This window comes from Nannospalax galili, unplaced genomic scaffold (assembly GCF_000622305.1).
Source record: "Nannospalax galili isolate Female #2095 unplaced genomic scaffold, S.galili_v1.0 scaffold1622, whole genome shotgun sequence".
Lineage (NCBI taxonomy): Eukaryota > Metazoa > Chordata > Mammalia > Rodentia > Spalacidae > Nannospalax > Nannospalax galili.
Genome location: NW_008348203.1, coordinates 136,869 through 164,668, shown reverse-complemented (window position 1 = coordinate 164,668; position 27,800 = coordinate 136,869). Strand labels below are relative to the sequence as shown.

The following is a 27,800-nucleotide window of genomic DNA, read 5'->3' as shown; positions in this document are numbered from 1 at the left end:
ATCCAGGTTATGAGTAGGAGTTCACTTCAAGTAAGCAGGTGCTTGTACTTGTCAAATCAATATATCTCAAAATTTGGGCCAGGAGGATGTCTCCGCAGAAAGTGCTTGCCACACAAGCCTGACAACCTGAGTTTGATCCCAAGAACCCATGGTGAAAGGACAGAACTGATGCCCCAAAATTACCCTCTAATCTCCACACATGCCCTGTGGCACTCACCTACCTACCTGCCTACCCCCATACACATAATCTCAAATTAAAATTTTCTCTTATCCTTTATTAGCAATGAGTGTTGAACTTTAGGTACCAAAATGTTATTTTAAAGATGTATTTTGTGTGTGTGTGTGTATATATATATATATATGTATATCATATCATATCATATATAAGTGAGAGGGAGAGGATTTGACAACAGCAAATGGGACACATTTATTTATTTATTTATTTATTTATTTTATTATGTGCTTGTGCATGCACCAAGGCACACAGTTATTAGAAGTCAGGACAAATTGGGAGTCACTTTTTTCCACCATGTAAGTTTCAGGGCTTGAACTCAGGTTGTCAGGTTTGGTGACTAGTTCTTTTTACCCTCTGAGCCATCTCACTAGTCCCCACCTCCTTTTGTTACATTTGAATGTGAACAGTGAGGATTTTTCTTATGTAGTTGGCATGGACTTTCTATATAAGAACAAACTAGTCTTCATCATACTCTGGAATTTTCCTCAGCAGCTATCACTCTAGTCATAGTTGTAATTGGGGATCTTGTTTACTTTTTTATTAAAAATTACTAACTGGGCCAGTGAAGTGGATCAGCAGATAAAAGTGCTTGCTACCAAGCCTGATGACCTGAGTTCCAGCCCCAGGCCCCACCTGGTAGCAAAGAACTAAGTCCAGCATGAACTCTGACCTCCATGTATACCCCCCATACACAGACAAAATGTAATAATTAAAAAAAAAAAAAACAAACACCTGAGCTGGAGAGTTGGCCCAGTGGTGAAGAGCACTGACTGCTCTTGCAGAGGACCCAGGTTCAATGTCCTAACTCCAGTTCCAGGGGATCCTCCACCCTCTACTGACCTCTGAGGGCATTGCATAACACAGGTGCACTTATACACATGCAGGCACTACACTCATACACATAAAAAGAATAAAAAGATACTGTAAAGCTGGGAGTGGTGGCCCACACCTTTAGTCCTAGCACTTGGGAGGCAGAGGCAGGCAGATTTCTGTGAGTTCAAGGCCAGCTGGAGCTACAGGAGATCCTGTCTTGCAAAAAGACCATAAAAAAAAATATATATATATACATATATATATAATTTTTTTTTGAACTACACCCTAGTACTACCATAAAGGGGAAAGAAAATGACTCCTGGATTTTCAAAACCTAAGGCAAGCCTTCTTAACTGACATAGGGTTTTGCCGTATATAGCCCAGGCTGCTTCGACCTTGTGATGACTCCTCAGACTCCCATGTGCTTAGAGCACAGGTGTATGTCACCATGTCCCGTGTTTAGGATGTTTTTTATTGGCAGGAAGGCAAGACACTCTTTAAGGATAGCAAAAAAGAGCCTGGTGGGAAAGGAGAGCAAAGCTGGAGCAGTGCCCAAGTTGGAAGGATGATGGGGGTGGGTGAGATCCTGGCTTTTTCTCAGCCATAATTCACCTATCCCGTCTGCTCCTTCAGGATCATGTTGGTCTAGAACAATGGGAGAAACGGGGGTTTGATCAGAGCCTCAGCTGTTGCTACCCAGCAGCTAGTTTTATAGCTACAGCACCTCTCTGCTGGTCAGGATAGGATTTCAAAGCCAGTTCATCCCAATATGACCAATAAAACAGGGAACCTGTAGTCAGATTTTCACAAGCAGCGAAAAGTTATCTTTTTTTTTAAATTTTTATTTTATGTGTATGAGTGTATTACCTGCATGTATGTGAGTGCACCCATGTCGTGCAATGCCGCGGAGGTCAGAAAAGGGCTTCGGATTCCCCTGGAACTGGAGTTAAGGACGGTTCCTAGCCGTCATGTGGGTGCTGGGAATAGAACCTGGGTCCTCTGCAAGAGCAGTCAGTGCTCTTAACCGCTGAGCCATCGCTCCAGCCCCAAGTTATCTTTATTTAAATCACATTTGGCATTCAATCATTTTACAGGTACAAAGAAATTTTTTTAGCACTGCCAATGGAATACTAGGGGTGGGAATGAAGCTGGAAGTCCGCTTTTGGCATCAAAGCTCCCCTGGGCTTGTGGATCTGCCGTCTCAAATCAAAATCCAGAAATTTTGGTGATGAACAATAGTGATATATAAAAGCATGTAATAGAGCAAGGGAAGGTTACTAGGATGCAAAACCAAACTTTGTCCCTATTAACACTTCGCTTGCTGATCGATCAGTTTGAAAATACCCAGGGCAGCTTAGGGCTTTTCACACAATGCGGGTGCCAGTTTTCTTGTAGGTGGAGCAAATGGAAAGGAACATTTGCTTCTGAGCAAAAAAAGAAAAACGGCCCTAAGTCTGTCCCAGGATCTTCCAGGGCTTGTCCAACTCTTCCCCCGCCCCAGTCCCCTTTTCTCTGAGGCCAGTTCCCTTTTCTCATGTAGCCCAGGCTTCTCTTACTGGCTGTGTTACCGAAGATACCCTAAAACTTAAACTCCCGCGTCCACATCACGAAAGGCTGGGATCACAGGCTTGCACCGTCAGGTTTATGCTGTGCCGGGGATCGATCCAGAGCCTCGTGCATTGTAGGCAAGCACTCGTTATCTACTGAGCCACATCCCAGGCTCAAACTTAGCCATTTTATTTAAGGATAATTTACCCACTCTCCCAGCTAAGATGAGAAGAGAGCCGCGAAAGAGAAACAACATTTCGCCTCCAGGGTCCCCAAAGCCAACCTCTTCCAAAAGCCGCTGGTGTTCCAAGAAAAGCTGTTCGGGTCTGGAAGGCGCCGGTAGCACGCCGGAACCTTTAGTTCCAGGCTGTGCGCCGAGCCGGCAGTACCAAGGATCTTTCGGAGAGGGAAGAGGGCGCACCGCGATGGCGGCAACGCCGCTCCTGAAGCACTGGCGCACCACTTTGGAGCGGGTGGAGAAGTTCGTGTCACCGATCTACTTTACCGACTGTAACCTCCGCGGCAGGTGTGAACCCCGGCCAGGGGAACCCGCAGAAGCCATCCGCGCGTTACTGCTTTCTCTTCCGGAGGGATACCCAGGTTGCGGCCACCCGAGCCGCGGCTGACAGGGCAGGGCCCGAGAGCAGCGGGTAGCGGGTGGTACGTGCTGCGGAGCTGCCAGGCAGCCCTCAAGGCGGAGGCGGAAGGAAAGCGCTTCCCCACCGGGAGCTGGCTCTCAGCTGGACAAGGGCGGCCTGCAGCACCCGCCCACCGGCTCCTCCTTTCCCCCGCCCAGGCTCTACGGGGACAGCTGCCCGGTGGCTGCACTCTCCAGCTTCCTGACACCAGAAAGACTTCCCTATCAGGAGGCAGTGCAGCAGAACTTCAGCCCCACGCAGGTCGGACACAGCTTCGGACCCACGTGAGTAACGCCCAACCTGGGGAAGCCCCTCCCCTCTAGGCTTATCTGTCACTCAGGGCCACGCCTACATCGTATGTCCTTTGCCCTAGCCTGCTGCCTGAGACCGAGCAGCGCCCTCTGCTGGGAGCTGCTCCTTAGCCCCTCTGTTCACCCAAGGATTTTCGTACCCTCCTGCCTTTTTTCCTCTTTAGAAGGGCCTCCTTGCCCCCTGCATCTTTACTACCCACCCATTTCTCTTTTGGTGTGGCTCGGGGCTGAGTGCCTTGTGATGCTGCAAAGGTTTGGAGAAAAGATTCTGCTGACACTTAACCCTAGCAAATATGCCAGGGCAGGGTTTCCATTTCTAGATACATCACAATAGCTCTCTTGCAGGTGGTGGACCTGCTGGTTCCGAGTAGAGCTGGTCATCCCAGAAGCATGGGTGGGCCAGGAAGTTCACCTTTGCTGGGAAAGTGATGGAGAAGGCCTTGTCTGGCGTGATGGGGAGCCTGTCCAGGTGAGGTTCCTTCTCCTAGCGCCTGATACAGCCACAATTTAGTCCTTATTATGGCTGTACCTACAGAGTGATTTTAGAATTTCAGGGCTGAGGACATTGCTAATTTAGCACCAGGGTAATGAGCCCCTAGTTTTCAGTAAACCTTTATTATATATAGTACATACTTATTGGGAAACTTTTAAACCACTATAGAATTGTATAAGGCATTCATGTATCTTGCCAGGAGCTCTCTTATCCTCACATCTCATTCCCCGGATGTATAACCTCTGCTGAGTGTTAAATGTCATGAAGTTTTGTTTAATCTTTGTAATCCTATGTGATAGATTTTTATGTCTATTTACAGTTTAAGAGATTGACATAGAGGTTTGTTCACTGGTTCACACAGCTTCCATTCCAAATTGTTCCAAATTGAGCTCTCAATCTGGGGTAAGAATTTTCTTAAAAAAAAAAAAAAAAAGCAGTACTTGGGGCTGGAGAGATGACTCAGCATTGGCTGCTCTTGCAGAAGACCCAGGTTTGATTCACAGCACCCACATGGTAGCTAACAACCTTCTGTAACTCCAGTTCCAGGGGGATCTGATGCCCTCTCTGACCTCCGCAGGCATTGCATGACACGGGTGCATTTAGATATATGCAGGCAATATACTCATACACATAAAATAATAATAAATAAAATATATTTTTTAAAAGGCAGAAACCTATTAACTCTATCTCTGTTCACTGGCTAAGCAGATGTCCCCTGGGGCCCATTTTATTAATCACTGGGAATGAGGCAAATCTGTCTCAAACTCCATGGACTTCTTTTTTTTTTTTTAAATTAGCTGAACCCAGGACCTCAAATACTAGGCTAATGCTCTCTTACCACTGATGTAACCCCTTCCCTTTTTTCTAAATTTGAAGAAGGGTCTTGCCAAGTTGTCCAAGCTGGTGGCCTTGAACCCTTCTGCCTCCTGCCTTGGCCTCCTAGGTAGCTGGAATTCTAGAGCTTTACTGCCATACCTAGCTCATTTATGGTATTTCCCATTTATTCAGGGGTTCATGGGCCACCAGAAGACAGTCTTAGGCCTCCTAACTCTTGCCTAGGTAGCACAGACCCTTCCCATAACACCATCTGCTTGCAAACAAGTGCTGTGTGCTGGTCATCGTACTGACTAGCATGAGAGGTGGGGTACTTGCTACCAAGGATACCTGTTTGGTTCATCTTGGCCTTCCTTGAGAGAGGACCTAGGGCAACATGGTAGAAGGACCTGGCCTCCTTTTACTTTATACTTCATTTAAATTTTCCAAAGGCCTCAGGTCCTCTTTCTCTTTCTACCAGGGTTTGACCAAAGAGGGTGAAAAGACCAGTTATGTTCTGACTGATAAACTGGGAGAAGGAGACCCTCGGAGGTGAGTGAGTCCCAGTAGACTAATTGACTGGAGAAGCTGAGACCTGAGTGATAGCAGAGGTACCTCCACTTCCAGCACATCCATCCTTACGTAGTTTGACTATGGATGCTGGACTTTTTCCTGAATATAATATATTTACCTTCGGGCCTGGAGAGATAATGGCTCAGCAGGTAAGAGCACTGGCCGCTCTTCCAGAAGATCCAGGCGGGTTCAGTTCTCAGCACCCACATGGTGGCTAATGACTGCACTAGTACACTTGTATAGATATACCCAAAACGCTCATATACACACACACAAAAAAAACTTTACCTTTTTGTAAATAGAGAATAATACGCAGAAGTAAATGACTCCTTATTATCACCCTATCTAAAGATGATTATTCTTATTGTCCCAGCATTTGTTTCCACAATTTCTTTCAGTAAAAACTCCTTTTTTACTAGTTGAGATATTTCTTTTTTACTAGTTGAGATGCTATTTTACATCTGAAATTTTTTATATTACATTTTCTAATATGGATGGTCTATGATACCATCATAAAAGCTTTTGGAGACTGTTATTGTATTTTATTGTATTGAGCACTATTTCAGATACTTGCAAATGCTAGGAACATGGGTGATGTGTCTTTGACAGCCAAGGGAGACAGAGATACTCATAGAATTATGAAACCACTGAAAGCTCTGGAATAACACAGTGAGCGCTCCATTTGGGAGTCTACCAGAGTAGGAGGCGCTGGGAGAAGAGTAAGGAAGGCTTTCCTGGGAAAGTTGAGCTTGCCCTTTGGAGCTCACGTAGAATGCTGTATTGCCTGGGTGCTGCTCCCAGGACCAACCACCCTGTGCTGTCTGGTGGCGCTTGGGACTGAAAGTCAACCTTGGGATAGCCAAACACGCTTTTAGTATGCAAAGAGGGCTCTGGGACTAAAACAGTATGAGGCACAGACAGCTTTGAAAATATGTAGCTAAACCACAATGTAGTTTGCAGGGTTCCAAACTTGACTGAACGCTTCTTAGTAGAGCATGGGTTTGGACTGGTATTTCTACCATGATCTTCTTAAACACACACATACCTGACAAGCCATGGGTTCCTCTGGGTAGTGGATCCCTGGGATAAATGGGAAGGAGTCAGCTGAACAACTCATGCTTGCCCTCTACTCCCAAGCTCCTAGAATCCTGTACTAGTCCTTGGCCTGAGACTGTCTCTCCATGTTTATAGCCTGACCCTCTATGTGGAAGTGGCCTGCAACGGGCTCCTGGGGGCTGGGAAGGGAAGCATGATTGCAGCCCCTGACCCTGAAAAGATGTTCCAGCTGACCCGGGCTGAGCTGGCCGTGTTCCACCGCAATGTCTACAGGCTCCTGGTGGACCTGGAGCTGCTGCTGGGCATAGCCAAGGTACTGGTGCCCCCTGCAGCCCCATCGCTCTCTAGAGCCCCGTTCTAGGCAGACTATTTCTTGGGTCAGCTCACTGGATGAGATTTCCTTATGTAAACAGATGGTAGCAAGTTGGGGCACCAACAGGAGTAAAAAGAGTTAGAATTGGAAGGACTTTGTTGAGAATCCTTGGGAAATCATCTTGAGCCCACTTTTGGGGTGATGCTTGAGCGGGGACTGAAGGACAGAACTGTGCTGCAGGGCCTCGGGGAGGACAATCAGCGCAGCTTCCAGGCTCTGTATATGGCCAACCAGATGGTGAATGTGTGTGATCCTACCCAGCCTGTGACCTTCTCAGCAGCCGAGGCCCTGGCCTCTAAGTTCTTTGGCCAACGTGGAGGTGAAAGCCAACATACCATCCATGCCATGGGGCATTGCCACATTGATACAGGTAGGGTACAGCTGGTTGGTGGGGAGTCCAGAGTGTGCTTTAAACACTAGTTGTACCTGAGAAGTACTGTATGGTCCTTGAAAATTTCTTGTCCCTCTTGGAGGCCTTATTTTTCCCCGTGTATAAAATGGGGCAGAGTATTGGACTGTGGGCTTTGCTAGTTGTGGCTTATTTATCCTTCCAACAAAAACTGACACCCCAGGAGGCCCTGTGACAGTTGTAGAAATCTTGTTGTTGAGGTTGATGAATCCAGAGGGGCTAGTCTTGGTGATGTTGCATATGGGCCAGAAAAGGTATTTAACTCAGTTATGTTAGGGCATCCTGAGAGGTTTCCCAGACAATATGACTTTTGAATTGAGTGAGAATGAGGAAATTTGACAAGGGTGTCCATGTCCTCCGAGAGGAGTAATGTGGAAATAGCTGAAAAATGGACCCCCCAAGCACAGGGGACAGGTTTCCAAGGAGGTTAAGTTTTCAGCTTTGAACCTGCTAAATTTGGAGTGTCAGTGAGAGTTCTTTTCTTTGTCAGTTTGTGTCTGTGTCTTTGTTATGTAGCAGTGGCTGATCTTGAATTCATAGCAGTTTTCTTGCCTCAGCCTCCTGAATGCTGGGATTTCAGGTGTGAGCCACCACTCTCTGAAATGTACACTTTAAAAAATATTATTTATTTATTATTATGTTTTATTTTATATATGTGTGTGTATGTTGCCTGCATGTATGTAAGTGAACCACATGAATGCATTACCCACAGAGACCAGAAGAGGGTGTTGGAGACCAGAAGAGGGTGTCAGATCCCCTGGAACCAGAGTTACAGGTGGTTGTTAGCCACCAAGTGGGTGCTGTTGAACTAAATCTGGGTTCTCTGTGAGAGCAGCCAATGCTCTTAACTGCTGAGCCATCTCTTCAGCCCCTGAAATGCACATTTTTAACAAACTCCCTACCATATTGATTTTGATACAGTTAAGATTTCTGAATTGTGGAACCAAGGGTTCTGTCTGCTGAGCCACTGTGTAGTGTCTTGGGCTAGTACAGTTGGACCTGAAGCCTAGAGGTCAGGAGAGGCTGGAAGTGCCTTCCACAGGACAGCTTGCCTAGACAGGTGCATCTGCCTCTTGGGGATCTGAGCCTTAGAGCAAGGCTGTTCCCAGGGCCTGGTGCCTCTTTGTCCTGTCCTATACAGTTGACCTCACAGTGCTGTGGCCATCTTCCCTCACCTCTTCCTCCCAACTTTGCAGGAGTGACTTAGAGGGCCCAGAAGGGACATCACAGGGTTTGCAGGGTAGAAGACATGGATGGGAGGAAGGCTAGGTTGACCTCTAGAGGCTCAAGCTGGGTCTATAAGGATTCTAAGGCAGAGGAGGGCTGGAAATCTGCAAGGAGCAGGGGCCTCACTGATCTCTCCACTGCCTTCTACCTCTCTAGCTTGGCTTTGGCCCTTCAAGGAGACTGTACGGAAATGTGCCCGGAGCTGGGCAACAACAGTAAAGCTCATGGAGCAGAACACAGAATTCATCTTTGCCTGTTCCCAGGTCAGAAGGCAACTGCATGAGCAGGGTGGGCCTGGAGTTCCTAGGCTCTGGGGGCTTCTCAGGCCTAAGGGCCAACAGTGCTCCTCACCCTCAGTTACCCACAGGGCCACTTGAGTGGGGTCCTTGTCACTCCTGGCCCAGCTCCCACTCCCTATGCTCTACAGGCACAACAGCTGGAGTGGGTGAAGAGCCACTACCCTGGCCTGCATGCCCGGCTCCAGGAGTTTGCCTGCCGTGGGCAGTTCGTGCCTGTGGGGGGTACCTGGGTGGAAATGGTGAGTACACTTGTTATCACCTCAGCCATGGTCCCTGTGGCCATAGCCTTACATCCATCAGCTATACTGGTAACTTTCCTCCAAGCCATTCTTTTCCTCTCTGTGGCAGGGCTTTTTAGTCCTAGAATCCCAGGACCTGGATCTCCAAGGGGAAGTGGGTCTCCAGCAGGGTGACAGTCTGCACGGTCCCATTCCTAGCTCCACCCTCAGGCAGGTGGATAGTTGGGCCTGATGTGAGCAAGAGGAACTCTTTCTGGGCCTGGCTGTCACCCTGTGTCCAGGCAGCCCTGGATTCTTTGGGACAGCAAGTGAGGCTGATCCAAACTCCTGCCTATTTCCTTCCTGATGCCTCCACTGTGACCCCAGCTGCCTCACTGTCCTGCATTGCCAGGACGGGAACCTTCCCAGTGGAGAAGCCATGGTGAGGCAGTTCCTGCAAGGCCAGAACTTCTTCCTGCAGGAGTTTGGGAAGATGTGCTCTGAGGTAGGCTGGAAGCTGCCACACCAGATTGTACAGAGAGGGTGCTGGGCCTTGGCCCGTGGTGCCAGAGGGCTGAGTATGGGGTGGCACTACTGGGAGCTCCATAGCTTTCTCCCCACAGTTCTGGCTGCCAGATACATTTGGCTACTCAGCACAGCTCCCCCAGATCATGCGTGGTTGTGGCATCAAGCGCTTCCTGACACAGAAAATGAGCTGGAACTTGGTCAACTCCTTCCCAGTAAGCAAGCCTCAGGGATCAGGGTCACAGGATCCTAGATCCCACTTAGCCCACTCACCTCTTTCCAGGCTTTAGAGGGGGCCTGGACAGACCACCAAAACCCTACCCAGCATGTGGCAGACATCTGCCTGGATCACAGCACTAACATGGATATGGATGGCTTCCTGCCTCAGGTCTGACTCTGGTCTCTCCCCTGCCTGTCTCTGCCAACAGCACCATACCTTTTTCTGGGAGGGGCTGGATGGTTCCCAGGTGCTGGTCCACTTCCCACCTGGAGACTCATATGGAATGCAGGGCAGTGTGGAAGAGGTGAGGAGACATATGCAGAGGGTGATAGGTCAGAGAGTTGGATAGCCTGACCTAGGCTGACCTGTTACCACCCATTCAGGTGCTGAAGACTGTGACCAACAACCGGGACAAGGGGCGGACCAACCACAGTGCCTTCCTCTTTGGCTTTGGGGATGGGGGTGGTGGCCCCACACAGACCATGCTGGACCGCTTGAAGCGACTGGGCAACACTGATGGGCTCCCCAGGTCAGGCTTGAACCAACAGAAGCCCTTGACTTCTGTGTAGTCCCACCCTCCACCCATACCTTGATCCTGCCTTCTGTTTATACCTGGGGTTCAACCCCTCCACTAGACCTTGTGTCTCTCCAGTCCTGGTCCTTCAACTCCTCCAAATGTCCACCATGGGGATAGGGTAGGAGGAAATGTGGGAAATGTTGAAGATAGGAAGGGGCTTGAGCCCACCAGAGTGCAGCTGGGTGTTCAGATCAGATCTGGCACTGTGTACAGAGAGCTTTCTGGAGTGGCTTCTCTGTTGGGGCTCTCTGTGGACTATGAAGAATGGGCAAAATCACAAGCCCAGGCTTGTGGTCTCCCTCAGGGTACAGCTGTCTTCTCCAGGACAGCTCTTCATGGCACTCGAGAGAGACTCTGGGCAGCTGTGCACATGGGTCGGGGAGCTCTTCCTGGAACTGCACAATGGCACTTACACTACCCATGCCCAGGTGAGGGCCAGACTGTCTAGGCCTAGCAGATAAGGGCCTTGGTCTGCAGAGGGCTGGGGAGGGAGCAGGGTCAGAGCTCAACAGCCTCTGCTATTTTGAGAAGAGACTTGGAAAAGAGAGGCTTAGGAACTGGGTCATTGAACACAGGCAGGAGGTGGGACAGCTGCCCCAGAGGAAGAAGGTTAGGGTAGGAGGGCACTTGAGGCAAGTTGCCCGTAGAGGTCAGGTCCAAGAGGCCCTGGGAAGCTGTTAGGATTCTGAGCAAGAGAGGGCTTTGTAAGGTGTGCCTAGACACTGAGCTGAATCTGGGTTGATCCTCCCTCCCTGGGCACAGCTCAAGAAGGGGAACCGAGAATGTGAGCAGATCCTGCATGATGTGGAGCTGCTCAGCAGCCTGGCCCTGGCCCGTTGTGCCCAGTTCCTGTACCCAGCAGCCCAGCTGCAGCACCTCTGGAGGTCAGCCTGGTGCTCATGCCCTGCTGCTTGCCTGACTTCTCACCCTCCCCTAAATTGCCCCTTCCAGCCTTCCATGTCCCTTGTCCCTGCCCTTGGGTCTATAGGCTTCTGCTTCTGAACCAGTTCCATGATGTTGTGACTGGAAGCTGCATCCAGCAAGTAGCAGAAGATGCCATGAACCACTATGAAGGTGAGGCTGATGGATGGGCATGAAGTGGGACACTTGGGGGTTATCCCACTTAGCCCAACCATAACCAAGCCACTCTCTCCTCAGACATTCGTTCCCATGGCAATACATTGCTCAGTGCTGCAGCTGCAGCCCTGTGTGCTGGGGAGCCAGGTCCTGAGGGCCTCCTCATTGTCAACACACTGCCCTGGAAGCGCACTGAAGTGTTGGCCCTGCCCAAGCCTAGCGGGGCTCAAAGCCTAGGTATGAGCTGAGGGGAAAGGCTGCTCCTGCAGTAGGAGGGACCAAGGCTAGCCAGCATGGCAGGAATACTTCCCTTGGGGATCTTTGCCTTGGGGAATCCCAAGCTGGAGAGATGAAGCCACATCCTATCCCACCCTACCTACCCCTAACTGAACAAAGTTTCTAGAAGGTAAGGGAGGCTTCACTGATGTCCTGGCTTCATCCCCAGCCCTGGTGACAGTGCCCAGCATTGGCTATGCTCCTGCTCCTGCCCCTACCTCACTGCAGCCCCTGTTGCCCCAGCAGCCAGTGTTTGTGGTACAGGAGGTAAGTCCTGGAAGCTACCAGTGGGGTGGGGGCTCACTGGCATGCTTCCTAGCTTGGAGCAAGGGGCCAAGGCAATGCACAGCTCCAAGAGGGTTGGGCTGAGGGGTGGAGAACCCTACCAACTCAGTTCAAGGACCTTCCCTCCCGAGACTGATGGTTCTGTGACTCTGGACAATGGCATCATCCGAGTGAGACTGGATCCTACTGGCCGCCTTACATCCCTGATCCTGGTGGCTTCTGGCAGGTGCCAATTTCTTACTGTTCTTAACCTCATGTCTGGAAAGTTAGTCCCAGACACTGCCTTACTCCCTCTGTTCCCTAGCCATAGTGCTGCCCACAGCAGCCTACAAGTACCTCTAGCCTGGGACCGGCACATAAGGCAGGGAAGGCTAGAAGTCCCCTGTCCCTGTCCCCTGTCCTGCTTAACCTGCCCCTACCAAGTGCAGCTGGAGAGAACAAGATCATACAGTTGTGAAACACCAGCCCCTATGTCCTTCTAGGGAGGCCATTGCTGAGGGTGCTCTGGGGAACCAGTTTGTGCTGTTTGATGATGTGCCCTTGTACTGGGATGCATGGGATGTCATGGACTACCATCTAGAGACACGGTACAAGCTGGGCAGGACCTGGGGTTGGTTGTGGTTGGGAATATAGGCTGCTCTGACTTAGTGCCTCTATCTTTATCCCACAGGAAGCCTGTGCTGGGCCAGACAGGGACCCTAGCAATAGGCATTGAAGGTGGCCTTCGGGGCAGTGCTTGGTTCCTACTGCAGATTAGCCCCAACAGTCGGCTCAGCCAGGAGGTTGTGCTTGATGTTGGCTGCCCCTATGTCCGCTTCCACACCGAGGTAGAAGGGGCAGGGTGGTAGTCATCTTTCCCAGGCATGGATGCTGAGGAGAACCACGCCCAGCCTACCCTCCTTTCCCTTGCCCCCACCCACAATCTCACCCCCAGGTGCACTGGCATGAGGCCCACAAGTTCCTGAAGGTGGAATTTCCTGCCCGTGTGCGGAGTCCCCAGGCTACCTATGAGATCCAGTTTGGGCATCTACATAGGCCCACCCACTACAATACCTCTTGGGATTGGGCTCGATATGAGGTCTGACATGGGGATGGGAGTGGACTCTTCCCTTACTAAGGAGACATGGGTTTTTAATGGTTTGAAGACAAGGGAGGAAGATGACCAACACCTGTGGTTTCTAACATGTGGCAGACATTTGCTAAATGTTGTACTTAGTTCGATACTCATGGCCCACTTCACAGATGAGGAAGCAGGCAGAGAGAGGTGGGGTGGCATGACCAAGGCTTCCTAGAGTGGGAATTAGAATCCAATCATTTGGTCCCAGAGCTTGCTGTCACCCTAGTGACAGGAGCAATGGAGACTGGGAGACACAAAGAAGGGAAGAGCCATCCATGGGTCTTGGATCTGCCCCTCAGGTGTGGGCCCACCGATGGATAGACCTGTCAGAGTGTGGCTTTGGGCTGGCCCTGCTCAACAACTGCAAGTACGGAGCATCAGTGAGAGACAACGTCCTCAGCCTGTCGCTGTGAGTGCATTGTCTACCAGGCCCGCAGCTTGCCTGGGCAGTGGGTCTTCCCTGAAGCAAGTCCAGCCCACTATACCATCCCTCCCATTCCAGGCTGCGGGCACCAAAAGCCCCAGATGCTACTGCTGACATGGGATGCCATGAATTCACCTACGCCTTGATGCCACACAAGGGTGAGTACCAGGGACAATGGGGCCGCCCTCTGGCTCTCCACACCTCTGCCTTTCCCACCATGCATTCCTTCTGCTCATACCCCAGGCTCCTTCCAAGAAGCTGGTGTTATCCATGCTGCCTACAGCCTCAACTTCCCACTGCTGGCACTGCCGGCCCCAGGCCCAGCGCCCGCCACCACCTGGAGTGCCTTTTCCCTGTCCTCACCAGCAGTTGTATTGGAGACTATCAAGCAGGCAAGGGGCAGGATGTTCTGAGGTGGGTCCTGGGCTGGAGAGGCTCTCAGTCTCACCCACCACCCCACCTCCCTTCACAGGCAGAGAAGAGCCACCAGCACCGAATCCTGGTCCTGAGGCTATATGAGGCCCATGGCAGCCATGTGGACTGCTGGCTCCACACGTCACTGCCAGTTCAGGAGGCCTTTCTGTGAGTAGAGACTCCAGGTGGAGGCAGATGTGGGAGTCCCATTTTTGCCAGGCCCTTATGGCCTTTCTTTTTCTCCATCCAGTTGTGACCTCCTGGAGCAGCGAGACCCTGCCAGTCACCTGCCCCTTCAGGACAACCGCCTGAAGCTCACCTTTTCTCCTTTCCAAGTGAGGTCCCTATTGCTTGTGCTTCATTCTCCCCCTTAGCTGAGTCTTGTTTGTGGAAGGCTTTGGGATTCCTCACGTCTGCTGCACTGGCCTGAAGCGAGCAGCAGTTGCCTCTTGTACAATAAATGCTTGGATTGGCAAGCCCTGCTGATAGTGCCTTGCTGCCCTACTTAGGGCCACTCCCCTGGCTCTAAAGAGAAGGAGTGAGCCACTCTCCAGAGGGCAAGATCGAAGGTTACCTGTGTATGCAGGGTCAGCCCCAACTTGAGAGACTGGAGACCTCAGGTGTCCACAAGCCAGGTGTCCAGGTAGATAAAAAGCACCTCCATGTGTCAGCATGTAGAGTCAGGGACTGGACAGGAGGCCTGGGGTAGACTCCTGGCTGCCACCCCCTACACACACTCCATACCCCTAAACCAAATGAGAGAAGCTGTAGGCAGGGCTAGGCTGGGAGCATAACCATAGGCTCTAAAGACTCCTAGACTGGGAGAGCTATGGCATAGCTGCCTGGGCTCAGATCTACACACCTCTGAGGGGCTAGCCCTACAGAAGCCAACTGTCCTTTAACAGACAGATTTTTAAAAAATTTATTTTAAAAAATTTATTTTATTTTGCCTGCATGTATATGAATGCACCCATGTTGTGCAAAGCCCACAGAGGCCAGAAGAGGGTGTTGGATCCCCCTGGAAATGGAGTTAGAGGCAATTGTTAGCTGCCATGTGGGTGCTGGGAATTGAACCTGGGTCCCCTGGAAGAACAGCGAGTGTTCTTAACTGCTGAGCCCTGTCTCCAGCCCCTAACACCCAGAGCTTTAAGGACTTGGCAGGGGTGAGAGGGTGTTCAATTTATGAGTTGGTGGAACCAGGCAGCAGGCCTTTCCAATCTGGCCATCTCAGACTTTATGCAGCCAGTCCAAAAAGTGCCAAGAAGTTCAAATTTATTAGTTTACTAACATTTTCACATGGGCTTTAGAAGGTGGGGTACAATTCAAGCACAGTTAACAGTGTGTGGTGCCTCACATCTGTAAATCCCAGCATTCCAGAGGTAGGGCCAGGAAGACTAGGAGTTCAAGGGCATCTTCACGTACATAATGAATTCAAGGCCACTTGGGATACATGAAACCTCTCAAAAAACAAAAAGCAGTTGTATAAGAAAAGAGCCACAGGGCCTGGGGCATACAGCCCTTCAAGGGATTCAGACATGCCCCTAGATTCACAGTAAGGCAGCTAGGAAGGGGGCAAGCAAGCAAGCCCTTCTAAGAGGCTGCAGTCACCCCAGCTTCCTTGGATCAGGTATCAGCCTTATTCTTCTGGGATCTGCGGTGACCTGTGGGGAGAGCAGGTGAGACTGTTGACTGGGCTCCTGTACTGGGCCTTCCTCCCTCTGTTCACACCTGTGCATTGCACCTCATTCTCCCTGAACAGCCCCTCCCTGGGGTGTCCCTTTCCCAGCCCAAGGAAGATGCTAAGGAAGGTCCACCTGCAGCTTCCTGGCGTCCCCTCCTCTTCCTTATCTCCGGGGTTGTGGGTGTTTCTGGATATTGTTGGAGGTTGGTTCCCTCAGACTGTTGAGCTGTACTCTTTGGAAAGTGTTTTTGGACTCGCAGTGTCCTGGAAATGGACTTCCTTGGAGGTGAAGCGTCCTGGGTAGAGGAGGCAGTCCTTATTAATAGTAGGCTTTGCTCCAGGCAGGTCACAGGTTGGTTAGGACCCATCACTGACAATCCCAACCACACACAACACCTCCTTGGTAGAGAAGGCAGCTGACCAGGAGTCTGGCCTAGACGGAGTAGTCAGTCATGAATGAGTACAGAGGAGGCAGGAGCTGGCAGCCATACCTTTATTCCATTCTCAGCCCCCAGATGTGTCTCCTGGGACTTCTTTTTTCGGAACTTGCCCCCTGTAGGACATTGTGCTGGGATTGGAGGGCCCCAGGGCTTTGGCCCCTCTCTCTAGACTCTCATTCCTATGGTGATTCCAGGGTTGGAGAGGGATGGTAGGAGTGGGTAGAGGTTGCTGGGTCCATAGTTCTTTCAGCTCTTGGCCTCACATTAGGAGTTGCTTACCTTTGGGTGCCAAGGGTCCGGGATCACCCTAAAATGGAATGAAGACAATTCTGGAGTCAGCCTAGAGTAGGGAGGGGCAAGTTTTCCCTGGAACAATAAGATCAGTGTAGTTCCCTGCCTATGAAGGCTATAGGACTCTACCACACACACACACACACACACACACACACACACACACACACAGCAAAGCTGTTGCCTTGGGCTGCTCTACTAGCTTGGACCCTGTGGCTCAAAGGACAGGAGCATCACATGGGAGACCTAGACCCTCAGAAACAGTGTGATCCCTGATTGGCCTCCACAGACTCTGGGCATCTCTACATAGGGTGACCACAGGACTCTACCCCACCATCTTCCCTGGTGTCCATTTGCCTGTATGGACAATAAGGCTCAAACCTGGAACCAGATGGTACGGCCATGCCGGTCACGCAGGGACCTCATGCCTGGCATGCCGTAGCACCGCAACCAGGCTCGAAAGGCAGCAAAGTCCTCCTCTCCATGCTCCAGCCCATAGCCTTTGCCCCCTGTGGGACAGAGGAGTCAGGTGGAAGTGAGAGAGCAGGCTTGGCATAGGAGGAACTAGGGAGCCTGGTTCAACCTGGCTCAGACCTCAGCTAAAGAAGCTGATAACTGAGTCAGGGGCCATACTCCCTCCTCCCACTGTGTGACTAGAGTGGCAGCTCCTGGGCTGTGGCCTTGCCATCAGCAAGGGTAAATCCTTGCCCTGCCTGCTGCATTGGGGGCTGGGAAGAAGCAGAAACTTGCAAAGAACCTTAGTCTGTTTAGCAAACTCCGAGCCCCCAGGGCCCAGAGGATAGTTGTCCAGGGTTACACAGTAGGCTAAAGCAAAGGTCATTGGCCATCTTGGCTTCCCCAGACCTCACCCAGCTGAACCACTTCCTTAGGCACTGAATGACACAGCTCCAACAGGTCTGGGTTCTGCAATTTGGCCTTGATCTTCTGGCTCAGGGTCAGTTCTGGGCTCTGAAGGAGGGCCAGACAGGACCAAACTGTCAGTATAGGGCACTTGCCTCATCCCACACAGAAGGTCACAGACTGCCTCTCTAAGCCTGACAAGACTTTTAAAGACCCCCTCTACATCCATGATGAGCTAAGCTAGAGACACCTGACTCCATGCCCTTGCCACCCACACCAGCATGAGTGTTGTTTGCTGGCTCACATGCTCACACACTATTCTCACCAGCCGGCGCTGCTGCAGGGCCTCCAGGACTGTGCGAGCCTTCTCAAAGGGGGGGATCTTCAGCCTGGAATGGTGGGCAAGGCCAAGCTAAGCAGTGGATGTGGGCACCCTGTCCCACCTCAGCCATTGTACCCATGGCCTGCCTGCTGACCGGTACAGGATCTCTGCCCGCAGATAGTTGCCAATGCCATTGAAGAACCTCTGATCTAGGAGGGCCTCACAGATGGGCTGGTCAAAGGCCTTGTCCGAGAGGTTGTGTAGCACATTCTCCCTGGAGGGACACAGCTTGGATGCATAAGACCCATCCCTACACCCCTAGGATAGGGAAGAAGGGTTCCTGACTATAAAGAGAGAGTCCCAGTTTTCTTTGGATCTTGGCACTATTTGGGCATCTAGAACCTTAGTTTTCCTACCTGTTAAATGGGAACAACATGAGATTACATTTATTGTAAAATGTAAAAAAGAATACCAATCCTGTTCATCTTGGCACAGTGTCTTGCACCTGTAATCTCAGCAGTTGGAAGGCTGCAGTGAAGTTTAAGGCTAGCCTAGTCTATGTAGCTAATTCTAGGCCAGGCAAGGCTACATTGTGAGACCCTGTCTAAAACACACACACACACACACACACCCCAGAACATTCAGGGAACACACCTGAGTGTACGTGTGTGCTTATCACCAGTGCTTCCTTCCTCAGTACTCTAGGACACCAGAGGATCATAGGACCTCAAATGTATTCACAGTCTGGAATTCCCAGTCTAGGATTTTTGGTAGTTAGTACAATATGTGGATTTGATACTGGTAGTTTCCATTCTTCTCAAGGCCCTGAAAATTATCTGGCTCTCTGCAACAGGCCTGCCAGGTCAAGTCCTTGCTAGTAAGCACACCTTTAGGGACCAGGAGGTCTCCTCACCCACAGAGAAGAAATGCATCCTGTTTCTGTGTGGAAAGATAATGGAAGACTAACTGGGAGTCAGATGTAGCTCAAGCCTGTAATCACAAGCTAAGGCAGTAGGCTTGCCTGGACTACATAGCCTCAGTGTCCATCAAGAGAAACACAGAGCTAGCCTGGGGCCCAACTATCCAGGAAAGGTGAGGAGTAGCAACCCAAGACCACAGACAGAGGTTTGCCTGTGCTATGATGCCAAAGATTGTGGCCAAGTCTACACAGGCACAAAATCTGACCCTGGAGAGAATGGTTGGGCCCATTCCAGCTTTGTACCTCTTTAATTCTTGTTAACAAGAATGCTTTCCTCCAAGGTTTGTATAGCTGGCTGGGTCTCCATCTGCCAGGCCTCAACTCAAATATCCCCTCCTGTAGTGGTATGAAAAAGAATGTCCCCCACAGGCTGAAGTGTTTGAACACTTCATCCTCAGTGGTACTGTTTGGGAGGTCATGGAACCTTTAGGAAGTGTAGCCTTGCTGGAGAAAGTATGTTGCTGGGGGTGGCTTTGAGAATTCGCCTCTCCTTGCTGTCAGGTTTATGGTTCAAGACTTGAACTCTGCTTCCAGCTCCTGCCACCATGCCTGCCACTTGCTGCCATGCCTCCCGACCATGTTGGACTCTGTTTATTTGTTTTGGTTTTTTGAGACTAGCTCTCACTGTGTAGCCCTGGCTGGCCTCAAACTCAAAGAGATCTGTCTGTCTCTAACTCCTGAGTGCTGGGATTAAAGGCATGTGTTACCATGCTGGTCCATGACAGACTTTCTATGCCTCTGGAACTGTAAGCCCAAATAAACTCTTCAGTAAGTTGCTTTTGGTCATGGTGCTCTATCATAGCAACAGAAAAGTAACTAATACACCATCCTAGAGTGACTATTCCCAATGGGTTCCCCACCCTTTGCAGCAATCTATTTGAAGTCTTATGCCTGTCCCCTACTCTACTATATACATCACCAGCTCAATGAGCACAGGGACCACTATCCTGTATCGTATAAGGCTTGGCATGGGGCAGACACTCACACATTGCCTCTTTCAAGGAAAAAGTACAGATAGGTCAGTGACCACATCATGTTCCAGGTGGGTCATTTCTACTATAAACAAGGAACAAACACAGAGGAGACTTCAGGACACAGACTGGTGGACAAGCAGAATGTGCAAGACCACCAAAGCCTGACTTAGAAACTCAGTTACTAGGCCATCTTCTCTCTCCCATGCAATCTGTCCTGTGAAAACCCTCCACCTTTCCTTGTGACTTGGGCAGAGTAGGATTCTGGGTCACAGCCTAGCTATGATGCTAACAAATTCTGGTTCTCAGACCTCTGACTATCTACCTACCTCTGGGCTGCTCTCTCCTCTCACAGCTCTTGGCTGCCTTGATAGTCTCAGTCCATAGATGAGGGGGGATTGGGATTCCCCTTGTTGGCCAAAAAGGTGCCAGCAGAGCCAGGCCTGGAGTCCAGGCTGGTGCTCAGCACACATGGTGCTGGTCCTACCTGAACTGTTCATACTCCAGTAGGACACAGGGTCCACGACCTGGCTGCCATTCGCCCCTAGGTTCCCAGCGGCCAAAGCGACGGATATCCACAAAGCACAGGGCAAGGCGGGGGGCTGGTGGAGCAGTGTAAAAACGCAAGTGGGCATGGCGTGGCAGTGCCTCTGCAGATGCCAACTGGAAGGAACCAGACATGCCAAAGCGGAAAACAAGAGCCAGTGGTTTCTGAGGGGGCTGGGCACCAGGCAGGGGACTCAATGTCAGGCGTAACTCCTTGCCTCTGGCTGAGGCTGAGATGTGGTAGGCACTGCTCTCAAAGGGCACCTCAGGGTTGCGGCTGACAGAGGACTTCTCCACACAGCCACCAAATACCAGCCCCCTACATGTCTCATTCACAAAGACACTGGCCAGGTGCAGCTCGGGACCCTCAGGCATTTTGCAGAGGGGATGGCTGGACCCTGTAACAGGAAAAGAACGGGTTGTGCTTAATGATAATCTTGTTAAGTAGGAATTGTCACCAAAGTTTTACAGAGGTAAAGTCAGGGGGACATGACCAGCTGGAACTGACAGGAAAATGCTGACCTAACCATAGTCCCTGGCCCCATCCAAAGTGCTGGGCAAGCCCAGGACACTGGGAGGCTGAGACTGGGAAGGCAGCAGGACTGTCTTGCTCACTAATGTATTCATTCCATGGGCTTCCAGCGCTGTGTTTAGTCAGAATCCTTGCTGGTGCCTGTCATCTTAGGTCCTTCCAGGCTCCTCCTCCCCATCCACAGACACCTCTCCAAGGAATACTGCACTTCTTCCCCTCTCCACCTTTGCCCCTGCTGTCCGCCCACCATACACAGTGGGATGCTTAAGAGAGGCTCTTCTCTGTGCCCTACCTACACCTTGTCTTCAGGGCGCCCATAGTTTAAAGGCTCTCCCCATCTGTTCCCGCCTCTACCTGCTAGCACCCGGGAGCTGAAGCTCTACTCATTCATCAACAGTTTACACTGGCCCTGAATCTGTCCAGCATCTTCGGAGGGAAGGGGGCCAACCGGACGCTGGGCCACTCCTCCCCTGGTCTGGGCAGGGACCTGAACTAGACTGAGGGAGAGTTCCATTTGTGCCGGAGCCAGGTTCGCACAGATCTGAGGGGGAGGAGGGATTCCAGGACGGGGATCCCCGAGCCCCAGGCTCCAGTCCCAGGGAACTGGAGAGACCGTGTTGGTGCCGCATCGAAGGACCTTTAACTCACTTCCTCGCCTTCCCCTCCTGCTTTGTCACTTGCGGGATCCAAGGCAAAGGCATGTGTCGGGAAGAGGGGCCACGCAACCAAGGCAGACGCCTTTATCTCGCCCTGCGGGCCTGGCACCGAAAAGGGTTCATTTTGCGGAAAACCTCCAGATTCCCTATTTTGGCGCTCTCTCCGCCCTCACCCCACGTGCAGCGACCTTGTGCACGGCTAACTCGGGTTCCCTTCCTTCCCCAGGCCCCCAGATCCCTTTAGATCCTCAGCTCCCCTGCCTACCGGCATCACCCCCAACCAGGCCGGTACCTGCTCTCAGTGCTGCTCAACCGCAGGCTGCAGCCACCAAAGAGTTAATCTCAGTCACTGGCCAAGCCTCAGAGCACGCTGGGCGCTGAGGCTGCCGCCTTGGCGCCTGCTGGGAAGTGTAGTCCTTAGGCGGGCGGCGCAGTCCGGGATGGAATTCCTAAACTGCGGGAATCCAGGGTGTCGGGCAAGCTTTGAGACAGGAGCCTGGCCGGACGGCTGCGGAGGAATTTGTTTTACTTCTGCGAGGAGCGGATGTTAGGTCTGGTGCCCCGATTCGCAGCTGTGTCTGCAGTTGGAGTCACGAGGCTTGCCAGGGTCAACAGCCCCCAGCCGAAACAGCAGAGCCACCTGCAGCTGTGTGCAAGGCATGCACAGGTGCACGAGAAGCACAGTCCCTGGGGACCCAAGGTGGCCGCGTCAGTGCACTGTCAAACGTAACAAATAAACAAAAACACGGTGACTGCCGGTGGGGCTGGAAGAGCGTTAGGCAACAAAACACAGGGCTCCGAAGCCGAATCCACTTCAGACAATGCTGTGGAGGAGGGTCTCTCCGTGGTGGAGTTAGAGGCAGAAAAGCCTGGTCTGGCTGTCACAGCCTCAGGCACAAAAAGTGTGCACTTCTTTCTGGAAGGTACAAAGGACCAGTACAAAAGCCCGAGCCCTGTGTGGCGCTTGTGTGGTTGCTAGTGGGGTAGGGCGGCAGGGACTAGGTAGTGACAGATGACAGAGAAGTATTGTTAGGGTTGTGACCCAGAAGACCTCTGTAGAAAGCCTTGCCTTTGGGAGATAGAGGCAAAAGGAGAGAGAGAGAGAGAGAGAGAGAGAGAGAAAAAAATGAGAGAGAAAGGAAAGAAGGGGGAGGGAGGGAGGGAGAGAGAGAAGGAAGGAAGGAAGGAAGGAAGGAAGGAAGGAAAGGAAGAAAAGAAATAAAGAGGGCTGGAGAGATGGCTCAGTGGTTAAGCGCACTGGCTGCTCTTGCAGAGGACCCAGTTTCAGTTCCCAGCATCCAAAAGGCTGCTAACATCCATAACTCCAGTTCCAGGGGATTCAAGGCCCTCTTCTGACTTCCAAGGGCATTGCATGGACATGGGTGCATCTACACACATGTAGGCAATACACATAAAATAATAGCCGGACGTGGTGGCGCACGCCTTTAATCCCAGTACTCGGGAGGCAGATCCCTGTGAGTTCAAGGCCAGCCTGGTCTACGTAGTGAGTTCCAGGACAGCTGGGGCTACAGGGAGACCCTGTCTCAAAAAGACAAATAAATAAATAAATAAATCTAAAAAAAATTTGGAGAGATGGCTTATGGGTTAAGAGCACTTGCAGAGGACCCAGGTGCTGTTCCCTGCACCCACATGGCAGGTAACACCTTAACTACAGTTCCAAGGGATTCAATGTCTTCTTCTGACTGTGGGCATTGCACACACAAGGTGCAAACATATATACATGCAAGCAAAACACTCATTCACATAAAATAAAAATAAAAATGAGAGAGAGAGAGAGAGAGAGAGAGAGAGAGAGAGAAACTGACTGTTGAGAGTTTTGCACTTTGTTGAGCAGCAGGAACTGATGCTGACCACAGCCATGATACCCTTCATACTATTTTGCTCCCTCCTCACTCATCCATTTATTTATTTGTCAGAATTTTTTTTAGGTGGGGGAGTTATGTAGCCCTAATTAGCCTGGAACTCAAACTAGCCTCCAGCTTACTATGATCATCCTGTCTCTGCCTCCCCAGTGCGTTCTGGTATAGGCCACCACACCCAGCTGAGTGTGGGTTTTGACAAATGCATATAATTGTGCAATTGCCCCCCAATCGAGAATACCATAAAAGCATGCTCATAACAGCAAGAGGAAACAACCTCAGTGCCCATCAGATTTTTTTTTAAGATGTCAAACATAAACACAATTATTATACACTGCTTACCACAGGCAACAACATAGTCTGTGGAACATTATACTAAGTGATATGAACCAGTCACAGAGGACAAATGGGGCATGATCCCATTTATATGAGGAGTCTGAAATAATCAAACACATAAAAGCAGTCATCAGAATGGAGGTTGCAGAGGCCAGGGTGGAGGGTGGGGAAAGAGGGAGTCACTTGTTGGTGGGAATATAATTTTAGTTGTGCAATATGAGTAAGTTCTAGAGATCTGTGGTACACATTGCATCTGGAGTTAACACTGTTGTACACCAAAACTTTAGGAGGGTAGATCTGGGGCTGAAGAAATGGCTCAGCTATTAAGAGCACTGGTTGTTCTTCGAGAAGACCAGGGTTTAGTTCCCAGCACCCACATGACAGCTAACAACCATTCACAACTTCAGCTCCAAAGAATCCGATGCCTTCTTCCAGTCTTCACGGGCATTGCATGCATTTGGTGCACTTACATAGGCAAAACACTCAAACAAATAAAACATAACCAAAGGAATTTAAAAAGAGGGTAGATCTTGTGTTGTGTCCTTCTATTTTTAAAAAACATTTTATTATTTTTTATTTTATGTGTATGAGTGTATTTCTTGCATGTATGTGAGTGCACCTGTGTCATGCAATGCCACGGAGGTCAGAAGAGGGCTTCGGATTCCCCTGGAACTGGAGTTAAGGATGGTTTATAGCCGTCATGTGGGTGCCGGGAATCAAACCCAGGTCCTCTGCAAGAGCAATCAGTGCTCTTAACTGCTGAGCCATCTCTCCAGCCCCATTGTGTCCTTTTATTATTGTTACTATTATTGTGAGTGTGGGCATACATGTGCCATACTTTGAACATGAACGTCAAAGGACAATGCTCAGGAGTTGCTTCTCTCCTTCCACCTTGTTGAAGCAAGGTCTCATTTCTGCTGCTGCACTGGGTACTCCAGACTAGCTGTCCAGAGAACTTCTAGGTAATTCTCTTGTCTCCACCTCCCACCTCATTCTAGGAGTGCTGAGACTATGGACGCATGCCACCACATGCAACTTTTTATATGGTTTCCAGAGATCAAGAATTGTGCAGCAAGGGCTTTTACCCACTGAGCCATCTTGCTGGTTCATGTTAAATGTTCTTAGTACAATTTAGAGAGTATATTTCAACCTGCTACTCCCAAATTTTCCCATGCACCTTTGTAGTCAACATCCACCCTGCCCCCAGTTCTTGTGAGTAGCCCTCAGAGTCAGGATATTTTTTCTCCTAGCACACTGCACGAAACTCATTCATGCTGTTATAGGCACCAGCTCACTCCCTCTGGAAGCTGTTCTATTCTAGTGCATAGACAAGCCACTTTGTTTATGGTTCACCAGTTGAGGGACATCTGGGTTTATGTAGGTTGTTGATTCTTCAGTACCATGCAAATATCCAGTTTCACATCAACATTTAAAGATGTATTTATTTAGTGTGAGTATATGTGTATGCCATGGCATGTGTGTGAAGGTCTGAGGACAACTTTCAGGAGTCTTTTTTTCTTTCACCATGTGGGTGCCTGGTCATCAGGTTTGGTGGCAGACACCTCTCTGTTGAGCCATCTCCCACATTGATGCCCACATCAATATTTCATAAAGGTTTTTTTTTTTTTGTCTTTTTGAGACAGGGTATTTCTGTAGTCCCAGCTGTCCTTGAACTCACTATGTAGATCAGGCTGGCCTCAAACTCACAAAGGTCTGCCTGCCTCTGCCTCCCAAGTGCTGGGATTAAAGGCGTGCACCACCATGTCTGGCCATAAAGGTTTTTTATAAGTACCCTTGAAGATTTGCTACAGTCAATTATTTTTGCTTATTTGTAGGAAGGTGTGAACTTAGGCCCTCTCAAATGCTAGGCAAACTACTATTAAGCTATATCACTAGCCCTTTAAAACAGATCATTTATTTTGAGAGACAGTCTAAGCTGCTCATGTTAGCCTTGAACTCACTATGTAGCACAGGCCGACCTCAAACTCATGGCATTCCTTCTACTTCAGCCTCTCAAGTGCTAGGATTACAGGTATGATCGACTTGCCTGTCTAAAAAGCTAGAGAAGTTAGGTTGGAAATCATTTTCCTTGGAACTTTTCTTTTTAGTGCTGGAGCTTCAAGGCATTCTGGCCAAACACTCCTAAGCTACATCCCTAATGCCCAGGTAGACCTTATGAACTTGCTCCAAATCTTCCATCTTCAGCCTCTGAGTAACTGGGATTCTAGGTTTATACCACAGGGCCCAGTTCTCAACCATGTATCTAACTGGTAGTTACAATGTCTCCTGTATCCCAGGCTAGCCTTGAATTTGTTGCACAGCCAAGGCTGGCCTTGGACCCCTGATACTCTGCCTCCATTTCTCAAGTACTGGGATCACATGTGTGCACTACCATGCCTGGCTCTATTCTATCTTTACATAGTGAATAACTAGCTGTTATCTATTATTGACTAGAACTTTTCCTTTGAGATAGGGTCTTACTATGCATCCCAGGGCTTTCCTTGAACTCACCTCCTGCTTCAGCCTCTCAAATGCTGGGGTTACAAGTGTATGCTATGACACCAGGCCCCCCCCGCTTTTTTTTCAGTACTGGAGATCAGGCCTAGGGCCTTCTCCTGAGGTATGTGTAGTGGAACACACCTTTAGGCCCAGCACTGGAGAGGCAGATGCAGAGGCAGGTGGCTCTTTGTGAATTTCAGGCAAGCCAGGGACAGTGAGACCCTGTCTCAAAACAAATAAACAAACACCAAGACAACTTAGGGCTTTATATAGGGCAGACAAGCACCCTACTACTGAGCTTAGCCCCAGCTCCAGGATACATAATTCTTTCCCTTTACCAATTTTCAGACTATAATTTTGGAGCAATAATGGCACCCAAAGGAGACAGATTAGATTGGTCTGCCTTTAGGAGAGAGTTTTTTGTCTATGGACTCATGGATTTTTTTTCTTTTTTAATCTTTTTTGAGACAGGGTCTCCCTGTAGTCCTAGCTGACCTGAACTATGTAGACCAGGCTGGCCTTGAACTCACAGAGATCCGCCTGCCTCTGCCTCCCCAGTGTTGGGACTAAAGGCGTGCACCACCACGCCTGGTGACTCATGGATTTTTTAAAAAATATATTTTATTTTATTTTATTTTTTTGTCTTTTCGAGACAGGGTCTCTCTCTGTAGCCACAGCTGTCCTGGAATTATGTAGACCAGGCTGGCCTTGAACTCACAGAGATCTGCTTGCCTCTGCCTCATGAGTGCCGGGATTAAAGGCGTGCGCCACTACGCCCATCCCAACTCATGGATTTTTTAAAAAATGTATTTTATTATTATTATTATTTTTTGTCTTTTTGAGACAGGGTCTCTCTGTAGCTCCAGCTGTCCTGGAACTCACAGAGATCTGCTTGCCTCTGCATCATGAGTGCCAGGATTAAAGGCGTGTGCCACCATGCTCGGTGACTCATGGATTTTTAAAAAATATATTCTTTTCTTTTTTTGTCTTTTTGAGACAGGGTCTCCCTGTAGCCCCAGCTGTCCTGGAACTCACTATGTAGACCAGGCTGGCCTTGAACTCACAGGGACCCACCTGCCTCTGCCTCCCGAGTGCTGGGACTAAAGGTATGCGCCATCATGCCTGGCCTTTATTTAATTCTTATGTGTATGAATGTATTGCCTGAATGTAGGTAACCGTACCCATGTCCCTCAGTGCCATAGGAGGGCAGAAGAGGACGTATGCTGAGCCATCTCTCCAGCCCCTCTTTTTTCTCTTTTGAGACAGGGTCTCATGAGCTCAGGCTGGTCTGGAACCAGCTGTGCAGCCAAGCATGACTCTGTAACCTTGAAACTTCTGCCTCCACTTCTGAGTGTTGAGATTACAGGAGTGGGTGAACCAATATGCCCAGCTGCATTTAACACCTTAAAGACTACTGCAGCTGGGAGTGGTGGGAGCCAGAAGCAAGGGAATAAAAAATTTGAAGCCAGCCTCTCCATATAGCCAACTCCAGGAGACCAAGGTTATATAATGAGATTCTATCTCAAAAAAGAAAAAACAAAGCCAGGTATGGTAGTGTACACCTTTGATCCCAGCACTAGGTAGAGGCAGGTGGATCTCTGTGAGTTCAAGGTCAGCCTAGTCTACATAGTGGGATACACAGTAGGCTCTGTCTGAAAACAACAAAAACAAACAACAAAACAAAACAAAAACTTCAAGAAACTCAGGCTGATGCTAGGTGCAATGGAGCGCCCTTATTATCCCAGACCTGTGGAGGCTGAGGCAGGAATGAATGCATGAGACAAGCCTGAGCTACACACTGAGCCCCAGGTTACTCTAGGCTGCAGAGTAAGACCCTATCTCAAAGAAACAAAACAAACAAACAAAAAGCCTGGATCAAGTCAGG

At 50.0% G+C, this 27,800-nt stretch overlaps 2 protein-coding genes across 10 annotated transcripts; one reads left to right on the top strand and one right to left on the bottom strand.

Annotated features, from left to right (window-relative positions):
* The first annotated feature begins 2,817 nt into the window (after positions 1 to 2,817).
* On the top strand, positions 2,818 to 19,269 carry Man2c1 (mannosidase alpha class 2C member 1). 4 transcript variants are annotated; one of them, XM_029569208.1, is made up of 27 exons: positions 2,818 to 3,122; positions 3,393 to 3,518; positions 3,891 to 4,014; positions 5,333 to 5,403; positions 6,616 to 6,793; positions 7,034 to 7,223; positions 8,646 to 8,752; positions 8,917 to 9,027; positions 9,419 to 9,511; positions 9,630 to 9,746; positions 9,960 to 10,055; positions 10,135 to 10,280; positions 10,633 to 10,756; positions 11,091 to 11,212; positions 11,317 to 11,402; positions 11,487 to 11,642; positions 11,851 to 11,948; positions 12,098 to 12,192; positions 12,449 to 12,553; positions 12,637 to 12,793; positions 12,901 to 13,044; positions 13,383 to 13,492; positions 13,586 to 13,665; positions 13,766 to 13,899; positions 13,980 to 14,089; positions 14,172 to 14,256; positions 18,997 to 19,269. In XM_029569208.1, the coding sequence occupies exons 1-27, from the start codon at positions 2,821 to 2,823 to the stop codon at positions 19,105 to 19,107; spliced, it is 3,378 nt and encodes a 1,125-aa protein (XP_029425068.1). In that variant the 5' UTR covers positions 2,818 to 2,820; the 3' UTR covers positions 19,108 to 19,269. The 4 variants fall into 4 exon arrangements, with proteins under 4 accessions (XP_029425068.1, XP_008843092.2, XP_029425067.1 ...); XM_029569207.1 differs by having other exon boundaries at positions 2,821 to 3,122; positions 13,751 to 13,899; XM_008844870.3 differs by lacking the exon at positions 18,997 to 19,269 and having other exon boundaries at positions 2,819 to 3,122; positions 11,487 to 11,649; positions 11,845 to 11,948; ... (1 more) ...; positions 13,751 to 13,899; positions 14,172 to 14,411.
* Neil1 (nei like DNA glycosylase 1) lies at positions 15,177 to 21,554 on the bottom strand. Of its 6 annotated transcripts, none has more exons than XM_029569209.1 (11): positions 21,493 to 21,551; positions 21,193 to 21,302; positions 19,954 to 20,410; positions 17,671 to 17,790; positions 17,499 to 17,583; positions 17,203 to 17,302; positions 16,715 to 16,842; positions 16,322 to 16,349; positions 16,094 to 16,155; positions 15,736 to 15,898; positions 15,177 to 15,582 (listed from the first exon to the last, which is right to left on the bottom strand). In XM_029569209.1, exons 3-11 carry the CDS (start codon positions 20,385 to 20,387, stop codon positions 15,545 to 15,547), a joined length of 1,158 nt encoding a protein of 385 aa, XP_029425069.1. In that variant the 5' UTR covers positions 20,388 to 20,410; positions 21,193 to 21,302; positions 21,493 to 21,551; the 3' UTR covers positions 15,177 to 15,544. The 6 variants fall into 6 exon arrangements, with proteins under 6 accessions (XP_029425069.1, XP_029425072.1, XP_029425073.1 ...); XM_029569212.1 differs by having other exon boundaries at positions 17,520 to 17,583; positions 21,493 to 21,548; XM_029569213.1 differs by lacking the exon at positions 17,671 to 17,790 and having other exon boundaries at positions 21,493 to 21,554.
* Between the last annotated feature and the right edge of the window lie 6,246 nt (positions 21,555 to 27,800).